General features: G+C 41.4%; 1 protein-coding gene across 1 annotated transcript in view; it reads left to right on the top strand.

Moving 5' to 3' along the window:
- Positions 1-16,426, top strand: part of NELL1 (neural EGFL like 1) — a gene marked incomplete at both ends in the record, with an annotated part of 287,941 nt that overhangs the window by 209,257 nt on the left and 62,258 nt on the right. Inside the window, one exon of the mRNA XM_084263433.1 lies at positions 11,767-11,862. Within this exon, the coding sequence (XP_084119559.1) occupies positions 11,767-11,862 (96 nt within the window). The remainder of the gene's footprint in view (positions 1-11,766; positions 11,863-16,426) is intronic.

The following is a 16,426-nucleotide window of genomic DNA, read 5'->3' on the forward strand; positions in this document are numbered from 1 at the left end:
TTTGCACTTTTAATTTAGAGATTGCAAAGGTTGTAAGTGTAGAGCAGTGCAAAAGTTATCTAGACCTAAGAATCCATTATTTAGTGTGATACGTTTTAGCAGTGTGTTTGAATCTTTCCAGCTCCCATTCACTGTTTTCTTTGTTATTCTTTCTTTTCCTTATATAAACTTGATCTGAATGAGACAAAATACCCTAGGGTTTTGCTGATGGGATATAGAGCTTTTCATCTCTTGATTGCCTTCTTGGAGGTGTCTTCAGTGAATTCAAACCTTTATCTTTTAGAGATTGCAAGGTGAACTGGATTCTGGAAATTGAGATTAACATTTAATTCTGTTCCTTACTGGAGAAACGTCTATATCTAACATGGCATCTTCCTTGATAAAGAGTGAAGGCTGGATGGATATTGCAGATGAGCTCTGAAAGCTTTATGTACTGAAGCCTGTGGTGTAGCCAGAGCACTGATCTCTGGAGTTGAAAATTACCATCCTTCTGGTGTTGGTCAATAGAATGCAATCTGCTTTGAAAGAAGCATTTTATTTTGGGTGGAGTGTTTTGGCAAAATGAGTGAGATACAAAAGATGATGCAAAAGCTCATTAGAAAGTATTTTCAGAGATACATCCTGCTGTAGCTGGAGTATGTTAAGAAAATGAGAGAAAACACCTGAATTTTCCCATTCTTGTTTAAAGATACACTGTTGATGTCTTCATAAGTTATTTGCCTTTACACATCCTTGATCCAGACCAGAAAATCCTGTTGCCATGTTATTTCCTATTTTCTTCTTCTCCCTCCAGTAATGTCACCTTCAGATACCTACATGCTATCAACAATTCCTTGATTTAATGTTGCATATTTTGTGCAGCTATCGAAACAAGGGTTTGTTTTTTTGTCATTTCAATTGTTATGGTTGCAATAAGTTATTATGCAACCTACAGAAAAGTTGCTGAATATAACACTGTAGAGGCTGTGATTGCACCCAAGCAACGTGTTTGCTTCCAGCCACAACTGAAAATGCTTTCTTGAAGTTTCTTTCCAATTTCAAGTGTTCCTCGTTTAGAGCATTACCACAAGATAATATTGTAGCAAAGCTTTAGGCATTTTTTTAAGCCATTTATTCAACATATTGATGTTTTTAATAACACATGTGTTGCGGTTTTGTGTAGCTGGGTGCTGGTAGAGAAGGGCGGGCTGCAGAGATGGCACCTGCAAGAAGCAGCTAGATGCTCACTGTAGGCCCCGGAGAGTAAGCATTGGCCGATTCAAGGCCAGAGTCGCTGCTGATCAAGGTCAAGCCAATGGTCACAGCACCTCTGGGAATCACATTTAGGGGAAAAATAAAAAGGATGGTAGGTGCATTTTGCTTCCAGAGTGAGAAGATGTAAGAAGCTGCACAAACACCAAGGCAAGGGAAGAATGAGGCGCGCCAGGTGCCAGAGAGGGAGATTCCCCAGCAGCCCGTGGAGAAGACCATGGTGGTGCAGGTGTCCCCCCACAGCTCATGGATAAGAACCGGGAGCAGAGACCATCTACGGCCTGTGAAGAGATTGACCCATGTCACAGCAGGTTTGCCAGAGGACTTGTGACTCTGTGGGGGATCAGGCTGGAGCAGTCTAGGCCCAAAGGTCAGCACCCCCTGGAAGGGAGCCACACTGGGGCAATTGTTGAGGAGATGGCTACCCGATAAAAAGGATTCATGCTGGAGAAGTTCATGGAGGACTGTCTCCTGTGGGTGGGACCCCACAGTGCTGCAGGGGAAGGGGGTGTGTGTGGAATGCTCCCCCCCTCAGCTAATAAGGAAGGCAACTTGGAGGAATAGACTGAAAACCCCCATTTCTCATTCCCTGCGCCTCCCCATGCAGCGATGGGGGGGGAAGAAGGCAGTGAATTTGTAACTAAAGTCTGTGAAGAAGGGAGGGGTCGGGGGGAAGTAGAAGTGTTAAGATCTGGAAGAGGAAAGCAGCTTGTGAGGAGTTGACCGGAACCCCACTCCCCATTCCCTGCCTCTCCCTGTGCCATGTTGGTGGTGGGGGGGGACAAAGGGAGTAAAATTGTGAGTAAGTCTGATAAGAAGCAGGAGGTTAAGGGAAGGTGCTTTAAGACCTGGCCACACTTCTCATTACCTGACTCTGGTTTCACTGGGTGTGTAGTTGTAGTGTAATAAATTAGGTTTTTTTTCTTTATTCTGTGTCAAGTCTGGTTTGCCCATGACACTAAGTGGAGAGTGAGCCCTCTCTGTCCTTACCTCAAGTCCTAAGCCTCCCAATATATATTTTCCTCCCCTTTTTGTGCTGAAAAGGGAAGTGATAGAGAAACTCTGGTGGGTATTTGACCTCTAGCTAGGGCCAAACCACCTCAGCATGATTATTTGAGGATGCTAGGTAGCTTTTCACTAAGCAATACAGAGCAAATCTTTTGCATTGAGACAGAATGTGTCTTATGGGTAAATACATGTTTTACTGCTGAAGGCCCCTAGCAGTGCTACAGGGCAAAGCAAGAAGCGTGAATTTAAAGACCTGCTACATTAGGGTATAATTCAGCTAGTTTTGTGCTGAATGTGTGCACTGAGTGTGTTGGTATGGACCTGGAAGGCTGAATTCAGAGAACTGTGAAACATACACAGCTAGAAAACTATTTTTATGATATCTGAATATTCCATAACCTGTAGTAAGGTCAAACAGGCCAAGATTCCATCTGCTGTTTGTTGAGTTCTGTTTTTTTAATAAGATCAATGGGATTTGAATCAAGATCTTTCTAAAGTTGTAATAGTAGCTCAGGCAAGGGAAAATGCTTCTGCTGTGCTTCTGGAACACGCTGCTGTATCCTTAAATTTCGATTGATTAAGCGTAACTGGTTTCTAAAGAAACTGAACCACAGTATGGCAGCCAACATTGAAGCAGGTCAGAAGTTTCACATCCTCTCTTCCTTGTTAGAAATATTGCCTAGTTTTTAGTAGTGTTCTTCTGTTGGATTTGTTTGGTAATTCCACTGTATATATAAAATTATAATTTCTGCTATGTTTATCTATTACTCTATACCCATTTGCTGAAAAGGAAAAAACCAAGCGTATATGCAATACATTAATGTGGAACAGAGAAAAACACCAATAATATATATCATGTCATTCACTTCAGTTTGCTTTTACAGTTTTAACAGTGGAGTTGAATTTTGAAAGATGATACTCGGTTTGTAGAAGAAGTATTCTGCCCTGTTTTGTCATGCTTAGTATTAGGTTCCTAGACAGACAGCTGCGGCTGGCTTAAAATGGTGCACTAAAAATATTGAAGAGCCTAGCCTTGAGGAAGCAGGGCAGTAAAATGGCAGCGAGAATATTTATTTAGCACAGAATCATCTGGGGATGGGAGAGATGTTTTCCAAAGTGTAATATATCACAGGACAAATTTTATTATATTACTTTTGTCTCTTACTGCTTCTATTGATCTTTTTCACATACAATTTAGAAAATTGTCACAGATCTGTCCTCAGAGCCATAAAATAAGTTTGTTATAAGTGTTTCATTTGTGACTTTTTAGCAATAAAATAGAATGGACAGATTCTGTCCATTCAGTATGCTTTCTGAATTAATTAAATACATAATTGTTCACTAGAAAAGGTTTTAGGTGAAAATGTATTGATCAAGGTGGAGGACTTCCACAATAAAAACTAAGTTCTGTTATTTTGGTACTATAAAGGAAATTATTAGTATTTATCACTATGATTCATTGTACTAATTTTAAGGAGCCGATGCTTCATTTTTTCAAAAAAAATCTAGCATCTCCAGCCGTAACCAGCACTTTAGCCCATCCTGAGAGCATCCAGATGAACATCCTGCTTCTTGAGTACAAATGGCCACAGCTTGATTACATATCTGTCAAGCAAAGCACTAGGCACCAAGAGGATTTAACATCATATAGCAGCAACGAAGGGCCCACTGTGAAGAGTTCAGTGCCTTCTAAGAGAGATGCTCAGCCTTCCAAAGTCACCTTAATCTTAATTTTGCAAGTGCAGTATGACAGAGCACTGGGTACTTGGAAAGATTCACTGCTGCATCAGCTAAAATAACCTAGTGACAAACTCTACAATATTAACTCACCATTTTGATAAATACTACATAGTAAACAAATATATAGACTGTACAAACTCAGGCACGTTGCATATGTTTGCCTGTATCTGATATCTTTCACCTAACTTCTTCCCAGTACAATCTTTATAAACCTTCCATGTACTTTTCTGCTTTGCCTTTTTTCCTTCTTTACTCTCACTGTGCATCACCTCCCAAATTTGAAAGAAGCCTTTCATGCTTTTCTGAGTGCTTTAAAAAAAGATCTCTCCAGAATTTAAATCCAAAATCATTAATCTCTGTTCAGATTTAGCTCTAAGTAGTTTTACTACCAGGATTTGGAATTTTGACTACGGGAGGCAGCCATTTATGCAAATTATGTTTGTAAAGTACCTCTTATATGTGAAATCTCTAGCAATATAAATCAGGAATATCAACTTTACAATCAGCTGTTAGAAGACCTGAGATTTGTAGGGTCTTCCTGAACTGCATTAACCCTCATACATACCACACATAAAATCTGAAGCATAAATTAGGTTGGAAGCCACTCAGGAAGGTGATGAACTGCCCGGCTAAGGGTTTGTCTTCCAGTCTCGAGTAGATTCATATCCTGATTTCCAGACTGACCTGTTCTCCCCTTCTTGCTCCAACAGGTGGGATGAAATGTTTCCACGTCAGTTCTTTAGCCCAAAGTTCATTCCTGCCAGATTTGTCCTTCTCTGACTCTGGCTGGCTGTAAAAGTACTCCAGTGGTATTTGGCAGGCTGTGTGTTAAATAAGTCACACCCTGTATCCAGTGGATGTAGTTCACTGAACCAAGAAGAGTTTTGTACTTTTATAGATGATCTGGTCACACTTGAGTACAGAGAAAAAGAGCAGAACCTCTGCTGCTCCCTTATTTTGTGTGCTTTCTCCTTGCGTTTCCAGCTGTCCTCTAAACCTGCCTCAGCAACTTGCTATCATCTGATTATTCTGGTATTTGGCTTCCAGAGTTGGATTGTTATCAACTGCGACCTTGGACGCACTTGGCTGAGTAAATTCAATCAGCTAATGAAACTCTGCTCTTCCCGTCAGTTGATTATCAAATCGCTTGTGTAGTTCAGCTGACCCATCTCTTCTCCAGAGCTGCACGTGTCTGTTCACCCTGGCAGTCTCTGCCTGACCCTTCCTTGCCTATCTTGAATGCCCCTGTTTCCACTTTGCATGCATACAGCCTTTGAGTCTCACCATATACCAGTGGACTTCATGGTCATTGTACTGACCGCCATGTTGAAAATGAAGGAGTAGAAAAGCATTTCAGAAGTGCAAGAGGAGTTAGTATGACTTCTTCTCTCATGCAGCCCTGTGTAGCAGTCCCAGATGCCTGTTGATGTACAAGGTGAACAACTGTGATGGCAAGAAAGGATGGTGCTTGCTGAGGCCATGACCAGGAGGACCTGTGGTTTGAATTTTGGGAAGGGAACAGAGCAAAGAACCAGCAGTAAGCACCTGTAAAGGAAGTATTTGCCAACCTTCTTCTCCCCCACTTCCCCCCCCGCTCCCTTGCTAGTGCATAACATTTGAACAAGTAAAGGTGACAGGTTGAAGTCCCTTAGAATTCCAGTCTTCTAGAAACTGCTGTGGGTTTAAATGTAGGGCAGCACTGGCAGTATACCTGCTGCTGTATTTGATCTTGAAGTACGATTTGTCATCATATCTATTCAGCACCTGCTAAAGCTGATGCATACATATGATGCCAGCCACCAGCTAGTTTGGGAAGCATGTGAGAATGCAGTACTGCCAACATGCAGAAAGGCTGCTGGTTGCTCTATCACTACAAGAGCAGCTTCTCTGTATAACGTGACTAGTAGGTCAAGGAAGGTGATTCTGTCCCTCTGCTCTGGTGAGACCCCACCTGGAATACTGCACTTAGTTCTGAAGTCCCCAGTGCAAGACAGACGTGGACCTGTTGAAGCAAGTCACAGGTGGGCCCACAAAGATGATCAGAGCAATGGAGTGTCTCTCCTGTGAAGAGAGGATGAGTGAGTTGGGCTAGTTCAGCCTAGAGAAGAGAAGGCTCTGGGGACACCTCAGAGCAGCCTTCCAGTACCCGAAGGGGGCCTGCAAGAAAGCTGGAGAGGGTTTACAGGGCATGGAGTGATAGGACAAGGGGTGATGGATTTAAACTAAAAGAAAGGAGATCTACAGTAGATATTAGGAAAGAAATTCTTCCCTGTGAGGGTGGTGAGGCCCTGGCACAGGCTGCCTAGAGAAGCTGCGGACGCTCCCTCCCTGGCAGTATTGCAGGCCATGTTGGATAAGGCTTTGGGCAATCTGATCTAGTGGAGGGTGTCCCTGCCCATGACAGGGGGGTGGAACTAGATGATCTTTAAGGTCCTTTCCAACCCAACCCTCTGTTATATAATCTTGTATGCTGTCTGAAGGATGTTGCCTCATCTTGGTTTTCATTGCAGTTGCCACTGCAGAATGGGCTGGTGGCTCCTCTGCATTGCAAATGTCCTGACGAGCTGTGCAGCACCTTGCTTACAGAATGAGCCAGCAGTTGACTTTATCTGTGATAAACCCAACAATGCAGGAGTCGGTGTGGGTTTAGCCTATGTAACTGTATACAGTGTATATACCCTGTGGAACAAAACTGTATCTTTTTTCTTTAATTAAGAGCTTCCCTTCTCTGTCCTGTGGGTGAAAGAGTTATTTGTGGTTTTGGTATTGATATATTCCTTCCTTTTATACAAGCTGTGGTACGTGTTATCTTTTCCTGCAGTGGGGTTCATTTTGGCACTAATGGATCTATTTTTTTCAACACTTTTTTCATGACTAAAGAAGAAATGAGGAAAATGACAAGGAAGAGAACAGCATTAGAAGAAGCCAAAAGTACCGGCTGCTCAGGCATTCGCTTTTGAACCTCTTCCAACTCCTTGTTCTATCATGTCGAAGAGGTCACTTACTTAGTAAACAAACTGTACTAATGTTCTTAAAACATTAGTGTTTGTTACTTATGTTGAGATGAAGAGGAACTAAGGATTACTCTAGTCAGTTGCTTCTGAGTTCTCAGAATTTGAGAATTTGCTTGTTCTCAAGTGGGAGATGAACTGTAAATAAATTAGGTGCTTCTATTTTAATCAAGTTTTTTTTAAAAAAAACTAGTGGGTATATTTGTAGAATAATTGCTACTTTTCCTGTTCCTACAATATTTTTATATATTTATGAATACAAATATTTATATTTTATTTTCTAATAATTACAGTGTTGCACTGGGAAGTGAGACACATTTGCTCAACATGAGGGTTCCAGGTTGCAGTTCCTGCTTTTCTCTAGCAGCCCAGTGAAGGGTTGTACTGTGCTACCACACCAAACAATTAGAGCAATCAGGCAATTCCTTCTGCTCTGAAGGAAAGGAGGGTGGAACCCCAATTCTTCTGCTTTCCCAGAGCCTTGTAAGCAGGGGGTTTAAAAGAGATGCCAGGTCTCAGTAACAGACAATAGAAAGTATTTGAAGCTGGTATTGGCGTGCCTCCCTCACACAGGGTCTCTTGCCTGTTACTGCTTAGATATAGGGAAGAACAAAAGGAACTTCAAAGATGTCCGATTCCACACCTTCCATTCAAAGAGCATCTAGCTGTGCAAACTTATTTTCCTTCCCAGGAATGTCCCTAGTGGTCTCGCTGGGAAAGGGGATAATTCTGTTTAACTGAATGAGGGAAAAGAAACTCTGCTCCATAAAAATATGTAGGCAGTGGGGATGCAGCTTGTGCATGTCCTGAAGCATGGTGCCAAGTTGTGGGTACTTTCATGATGCTCTTTGTGGAGCTCCACAGTGAGATTCTCCTGTCCCTGCAACATTATCACAAGAATGACAAATCCAGCACATTTATCATTTTGACTGTTTCCATTCTCTTCATCAAGGAAAACATACATCTAAAACAAAGCTCTCGCTCTGCAGAGAAATTGTGTCTATTTAGGAAAGATCATTTTATGAGAAAGGCTTTTCCTTTGGAAGGAGAAATCTGTTGGCATTATAGAGATCTGTTCACTTTGGCAGAAGCCTTCTGAAATCAAGACATTCCTTTGCTTTTACAGGTGGGATACTGAATAAGACTCCTAGCATAGAGTTTTGCCCTCATAGACTTTACCCTAATGACATCTTCACTTAATTTTCCTGATAAAACCTTTCCTGAGAATTCAGTAACCATTCTCCTTTTTAACAAGTTTGCCAGCCTGCAAATAATTTCAGAGGCAGGGTCTATTTATGGGAGTGCATTTGAAAAATAGAATCCAGCTGTGATTTATATTTCTTGGGTTAACTTTCTCTGAGGAGAGAGTTTACACTTGAGGTTTTTAACTGCTAATTCTGTGGTAGTGATGGGCCCCACCCCAAACAGAGTTGTGATTTGGCAGGCTTTAAACCACAGTGGAAGTCTGTCTTAGATCCCACAGCCCATAAGGTGTGTAACAAAGCACAAGCACCAAAGCAGGTAGTTGCATGAGAACATGGGCACTCCAGTTGATTTCCTATTCAGCCACAGAGCTGCTCCCTGTTGGGTCCTCTTGTCCATAAAGCATAGGTGCAGAAGTGATGTAAAGATTTTCCTTCATTAGTCTCTTCTGCTGAAGGAAGAAAAGGAACAACTGACTGTTGGAAATAAATGAATTTTGATAAAATATTTTAAAAGCCTTCTGCTAGAGGCAGAACTATTAGAGAAAATAGTTGAAATAAGTGAAGTTTGGTAAAATTGCCAGCAATTGAAACAGAGTTCCTATTATTAGAGGTGTTGAACATTCTTAAAATTCTGACTAGCGCTAACAGTACTGCATATAATCCTGTGAGCTCTTTTTCTAGCAGTTAAGGAAAGTAGCCTTTAGACAAACATTCTGGTTTTGTAAATAAATTCTGAGATCTGTGGTTTTGATGTTCCCACAAGCCTGCAATGCAGAAATTAAAGGGTTTGTAGAAGAGCCACATGGGGAGCAGCAGGATAGATCTGGCCCTCTTTCTTGGGCTTTTCTTGCATAGAAATATAAAAATGAACCATCTCCCCCCACTAAAATGAACCATCTCCCCCCACTTCATCAGAGGCAGCACAGTCAGTCCGTATTGCAGAGGACCTTTCAGCTTCTGCAGAAATTGAAAAGGAGAGTCGGGTTCTTTCCTTCAGCAGCCATTGCCCAGCTTCTTCCCCAGCTCTATCCTCTGTCTGACATCCATGGAACGAGCTGGTGCCTGGGTGATTCCTCGTGCACTGGGCAGTACAGGGCTTTTTAAGTTGCTGATATGGGACACCTGAAGGATGGGGGAATTACAGAATGCCCAACAAGTAGGTGCTAGCACATCTGGAAGCACGTTTTGATACGTGTGTGCAGGGAGGAATGGAAGGACAGAGAGTAAGTTTTAGCTGCTGGCAGGCACCCCAGCCTTTCTCTCTCAGATGTGGATAGCATGCTTGGCTCTGTCTGTAGGTGTCAAGACGCAGCTGCTGCTCTGGCATAACACAGTTCTTGCACTAATGGGAAAATCTTTTACATGACCAGCCCTGTCTCATAAGCCTTTCTCTGTCAGTAATCTTAGGAGAGGACAGAATAAAACACTCCCTTACTATGCAGACCTGGGAATACGATTTAAGAAGCACAGATTTCAATTTAGCAAGTTGGCAGCATTGGTTATGGTGGCAAAGTGTGTGACAGTGCTAATTGACGTCCTCTTACCTACCTGTCCCCATCAGCTCTAATGACTTTCAGCAACCATGCACGATTGCCTTAGGGAACAAACTTCTTTCAAGTCCTTTATAACTTAAGAGCTCTGTGTATTTCTTTCCTAGTGCAATGTGGCACATATTGTTAACAAACTATTTGCTTTCTTTGCCTATGTTTTTCTCCTTTTGCCTTTTTATCTGCTCTGCCACCAATTCTGGTTCTTTTGGTGTCATGCAGAAATCACAGAATCATGACTCTGTGATGTATTCCTACTTCAGCAAAGTCTCTGCTCTCAATTTCAAACCATAAAATATAGGGATGGAGACTTCACCTTGCACTTCTCTGCCACTGTTGAGACTAGAAATGAGGAAATGATTTTTTAAGAGCTATGGAGGGAATCTTTCGGGTCTCGTTTTTCCTCTATGTTTCCAGGTGTATTTCATACTGCTTTCTGCACAGTTACACTTTTCTACAAATATTTCTATGCAGAATAGCACAGAATGCTACTCTTAAGCCATATTTCTCTTTTTCCCATATAGGAGAATTTAACTGGTTTCAAAAGAGGTTTTGGAAGGCTCCCATATGGAGTGCATGCATTGATGGGCAGGAAGCATGGCTGGGTGAGAGCCATGCTTTCTCCAGGCCACTGCCTTGTGCAGTTGTAGTTGTACTTACAATATTCTACTGCAGTCTTCTTTAAACTACTTTAGTCTTGGTCTTCCCAGGTTATCCTCCATAAAATAGTGTGACATGCTACAAATTGTGTATGTAGAGCGAGGCAGATGCATCTATCGATTCAGTCAAAAGAGAAGATGATGTGCTGCTTTGCCTCTAAGTGGTTAACAATTGCAAAAGATCCTTTTTAATGCTTAGTACTTCATTCACTTTGTTTTCCTCTTTAGTGCATTGGGAAATAAATCTAAACTATTTCTTCTGTTATCTAGCACTTTAAGCCTTTTCATAGCATTAGTAACATCTCTTTGCCAACACTCCATCTGTGATTTTAGCTTGCAGGAAACACTTTACAATTCTGTTATTAGCTTAGATGCAGGGAGCTGCTGTTTAAATATTAATTGTAACTTCCCTCATAAGTGCAGTCAAACCCACTGAGTAACTTGTGAAGTTCAATAAATATCTAGGAGAGAGAGTGTGTGTGGGGGTGTTGTGGGCCTGCTCTTAGTAAAGGTCTTGCGAGAGTGCAAAATAGATCGTGTCCTGATGCTTGTGGTTTCCTTTTCTCCTTTCACATCAATCCTTCTCCTTGTACACCCATAACATAAAGAAAGAAAAAAAAGACAATACTGAACTGCAAGCATACTTCTCACACAGCTAGTAGGCTTTGTGCTAAACCTGCTGTAAGTGAGAGGACCACCACACAGTGCTTGCAAGGCAATCTGTGGGATCAATCGTTTTATTTGGAATCCTGCTTAATGGACAAACGTATTTGTTAAATACTTGTGTACTGCTCTGTCAAGAATCACTCCTCAGCTGAGGCATTATCTTGTGGTTCCTTTATTTTCAGCCATGAGTCTCACCCTATTTTGTTTCTTCATTCCACAAAATGTACTTTACACTTCAAAAAATAAAAAGTAGAGGAAAATCTTGTGTGGTTACAGACATTTCAATAAAGTGTCTTTGATGGGAGTGAGAAACAAAGCAGTTAACACCACGTTGACCAGCCTATTTTCTGTGGATCACCAGAGCATTGTAATTGTAATAGTTACACTAGGTATAATTGAAAGAGAATCAGCCCCATTAAAATTATATGTTGTATTTTTACCTCTCTCTTTCTTCCAGATGGTTATTAATCTTTTATTGGTGAGGTGCTTTGCCTAGGGTGTAATGGGAGGTTTTTCCTTGTGTCATTTAAGTGAGTTCTCTTTGTGTTTGCAGGTGGGCTGAATTTTAATATGCTGAATTCTGTTAATTGCTTATAATTTAGATGTTTTTCTTAGTATCTTACAAATGTATAATAAAATTTCTAAAAAGTTGTACACACATATTCCTTTTATTTTTCAGCATTCTGTGAAGAGGGGTGCAGGTATGGTGGAACTTGTGTAGCCCCTAACAAATGTGTCTGCCCTTCTGGATTCACAGGAAGTCATTGTGAGAAAGGTAAAGCTTTACTGAAACACACCTCCTTCTTTCATAATAAAAAATATGCAGAGTTAAGAAATAATTACTTTCCATTCATTCTGCTTGATGTTTTCTCTTAATCAAAGATGTGACTGCTCCATAGCTGACTTTTCTTAACTGAAAGCTACTCCTAAATTAAATGTGTAAAGTTTTGGACAAGCAGGGATGTATCTGCTTTTGCTTTCTGTGGACACTGTTAGTTAATTAGAGGGGAGGGATGGCAAATGAAAAACATTTACTCCATCTGTCTTCTGTGGTGTAAACTCAAGATCACCTGCGTTTTCTGGATGGGTTGTGCAAACTAGACCATAATTTGGATGCTTGCTTTTCACTTAAATGTATTGAATTCTTAAGATTTGATTTGTTTCTAAGTCATCAAGTCCACCAACCTTCATAGAATCACAGCCTGATGAAATATGCCTCACTGGTGATGAATTGATTCTGCTTTTTCCCAGATACTTTTCCATTTCAAGATTTGCTTCTGACAGCCTCATAGGTCCACCTATGTTCATTTTACAAAGATGTGGGCTCTTGTTCACCTTAAATGAGAAGGAAGGGATCTTGTGGATTTCCCTGAAGAGTTCTCATTAGATTATTTATACAATAGGTTTTGGATTTTCTTCTGGTTAGTATTTATCGGGGTTGTATTTCACTTAACCCAGTGATTGAGTAGTTTTGTATTACATGCTTGTTACTAAACCTTTTATGCTTGTCTTTGCTGGTGAAAATATTGTTTGAATTGTTAATGCAGGTTGCATGATGCTGGTTTGGATGAGATTATAGTTAATGAAGTTTCTTTAAGGCAGGAAAAAAAGGAAACCAAGAAATAACTGTCAGGTTAAATCACTGGAACCTCTTGTTACCCAAAGATTGTTCAATAATTCATATATACCAGTATCTGTTTAATACATGGCTGTTCTAATATAATACAAAATAATTCAAATCCAGTTGTCAACAAAGCTCCTTTGAGTAGCATCTCTAAACTGCTAAAGCTTTTTATGGACACACTCAAGTCACTGCATATTAAAATCCCATAGTTTCTAGCTGTCAGTGATGTTTCTGATTATTTGGGAATGAACCAGGCTGTTAATGTTTTCATATAATTTTGAATTAATTTGAGTGCTTCAATCTTTTTTGCCTGCAGTCTTTGGGATGTTTCTTTTAAATAGAAATAAGCTCCCAAACCTCCTGGCATCCAGCAATTAAGTACTTGTGATGCACACAGGGGAGTAATACAAGAAGTCCCTGCCCAAGAGCCCCACCTACCATAGCTCCCCAGCTGCTAATCCTTCTTGTTATCCATTACCCTTTTCCATGGATGGTTTCTAAACCATTTGTTGCTCAGAAGGATGCAGAATACCAGAAATGAGTTCTGTCTGTGAAAATACAGCACTGCAAAACAAGTGCCTGCACTGCCCGGAGGTGCCCTCCTGCCCGCGGAGCTGGTGGCTTCAGGCCAGCTCTCAGCTGGACTGCCTGTGGGTTTTTTCACCCGTGAATCTTAGAACTGTCTTTTGTCCTGTGGCTGTAAAGGGACTTTCATAACTAGAACACAGAGTCTTTAAAGTGTTGAAGCGATGATTTAAAATTGATAAATGGATGACATAACCACTGTTGACTCCTGTTCTTTTCATGTCTTTTCTATTGTTTCGGTCTAAAATATGAGTTAGCACACCAAGTAAAGGAAACATGGGAGGCATGGTACTCTCATTATGTCAGGAAATTTAGAGGTAGATGTCAGAAGCAGCTAGCTTCTGTGTATAAAATCTTTATGACTTGAGCCAAAGGAAGTTTATTGTTTTCTCTTGGAAATGTAAAGGATTTGCCAATATGCTCCAAGTCAAGCTAATGATGCTAACTTTGAGAAATCAGGTATACAAACTGACTTGAGAAGAAACAAGCCCTTGCATAGGAGAAGTTGTCACATTTTAGTTGTGTTAGAGGGCTTGAAAACTTCAGCACTTCCACCTTATGTCATATGCATATACAGTGGCTAAGTGCATATCAGATCTATGTGAGAACAGTCTCAGTGATCTTGAAGGTGCATGTCCTGGAAAAACTAAATGTTCAGAGCTGAAAGGTGATGAGCCACCTTGGAAACAGGCTTTCCTTTACCTATCCACTTATTCCTCAAAGCTGTGGTGCTGTCAGGAAGAGGAGGCAGCTCAGTGAAGACTTCCTTCATAGTCCCACTGCAGTTGTCTGCAGTGTGAATTCGAAACCCACGTTTGTTTCTTTTCCTTTTGTCTGTGATGTTACAAATAAGCACTTTGTTATATTTAAGGTATAGTAGCACACTCTCAATCATTCTGTCATAGTCCAAAGGTAGTGAAATGCTGGGACATCACTTTAAATCACAGCTTAAATGTTCCTGGTAAAATCTTGTTGGATGGAAGCTTGTGGTGAACTGATGCAGATCAGAAGCAAAATGATGTGTTTTGGTAATGTATTCTATTGGCCACAGTGCATTTGAAAATGTCCTTCAAACCGACAGCACAGCAATTCCTAACACATAATTTGTGAGCTGAAAGGACTCATCATTGGCTACAACCAGCAAGGCCCAAATTGGCTTCAAGGGTAAAATGAACCAGTGATTACAAATGTTGCTGGAAAGCAGGTGCGTTGACTTCTGAATAGGAATGATATGTTACTCATGGTTTCTGACTCCCTGGTTGAAATGGTGATACTAGGTTAATTAAAAATTCAGAGATATTTGAGGAGGGTGGGATTTATGTTGGTAATTTACTCAGGTGAAATTAAAATAGACATTGAAGACTTAAATACATAATTCAACGTGCTAAGAAGAATTACCTCTTGCCATTTGCTTTGCCTGAAATCAGGAAGCTTTGTTGTGGGGCTGTCTTATTTTTGCATCCAAGGTGAACTGCAGATGAATATTCAGAGATACTGTCAAGGAATTCCTCCTTCCATCTGTTCTTTGTGATGGTATTTCTTTAAGTATGTACTTGATGCTTCTCACAGGATTTTTGTTGTTCTCTATTCAGGATCTGATTCTGTCTTCTAATCACTTCTTACGTTTGCTGGCCAGGACTTGAAATCAATCATCTCTGTGATCCTCACCATTTGTGATCACATCGAACACAGTTGTGATACCTGTGCTGGAAAGTTTCTATGTTGGAATTTTTGCTGCCATTGTGCTTATAGTTCCAGTGTGCACGTGCCTGATGGCCAGGTTGGAGAGACACATCCTGACCTGGATGCAACATGCTTGGCTTCAGCCCAGGTGCAGCCTTGGCAGGGAGCCCTATTAAAGGTTTCTCAGACATACTGTGCTGTACGGAGAGGAACGCACACACAGTGCTCTGTGGGAGTTGGAAGCATGGATTAAAATGCCCTGATTTTTCATCCAGTGATTTTTTTCTCCATTTTATTTCTTTCAACATTAAAAAAAAATCTTTTTTGTTCTTTGAACTGCTTTCTTCTCTGTGGATGAGCTGCAGGTCAGTGGAGTTTTAATGCTGGGATTGTAGACAGGATTTGCCAGCTGGAGTCCTGTGTCCAGATCTGGGGCCCCAATACAAGAAAGATGTGGAACTGTTGGAGAGGGGTCAGAGGAGGCCACAAAGATGATCAGAGGGCTGGAGCACCTCCCGTACGAAGAGAGGCTGAGGGAGCTGGGCTTGTTCAGCCTGGAGAAGAGAAGGCTGCGGGGGGACCTCACTGCAGCCTTCCAGTCCCTGAAGGGAGCAGAGAAACAGGAGGGGAATCAACTTTTTAAAGGGCAGACAATGGCAGGACAAGGGGGATGGAATAAAGCTAAAGAAGGGAAGATGTAGCTGAGATATTAGTGGGAAGTTCTTTATAGAGTGGTGAGGTGCTGGAATGGGCTGCCCAGAGAGGGGGTGGATGCCCCATCCCTGTAGGTGTTCAAGGCCAGGTTGGATGGGGCCCTGGGAAACCTTGTGTAGCTCCAGGCCTGAGGTTGATGTCCCTGTCTGTGGCAGGGGTGTTGGAGCTCTGTGATCCTTGGGGTCCCTTCCAACCCTGACCATTTGATGATTCTATGATTATTCTGTGTTTATGGAATGTTAGTCATTACTGCTACTGATGAGTTAGGCCAATCTTATGATTTCAAAGGCAGGAGTAAACAGATGATTGAGTGCCTAGAAGTTGCAGGTATTCCTTCAAAACCTATCTGCATGTGGTAGAGGCCCTTGTGTGGACCATCCATAGCATGACTAGTGGTGGCAGAAATTTCAGCTAATTAATTACAGTACCTGTCTGTACAAATGGTACTTTTGGCAATGACCAGAGAACTGCAGAAGGGTTTGAAGTTGGTTCCTAACCAGGGGCAAATCAAATGAAGTGCAGGATTTTTCCAAAAGCTGCAGGAAGGCTTTTGGTAGTCGTGGGGCATCGCATCCAAAAGGGATTAAGAACAACTGCACCGAATCTGTGTTCCCCTAGATCATGAAAGCTGCTGTCTGAGTTGGAATGCAAGGGTTGGGAGATGTGATTCTGGTAGATTAGAAGGCTCTTGTGTAGGCAGGAGTAGAGAGGTAAATATGTTTATAGTAGCTAC

The sequence above is a fragment of the Gallinula chloropus genome, assembly GCF_964237585.1.
Source record: "Gallinula chloropus genome assembly, chromosome: 4".
NCBI lineage: Eukaryota > Metazoa > Chordata > Aves > Gruiformes > Rallidae > Gallinula > Gallinula chloropus.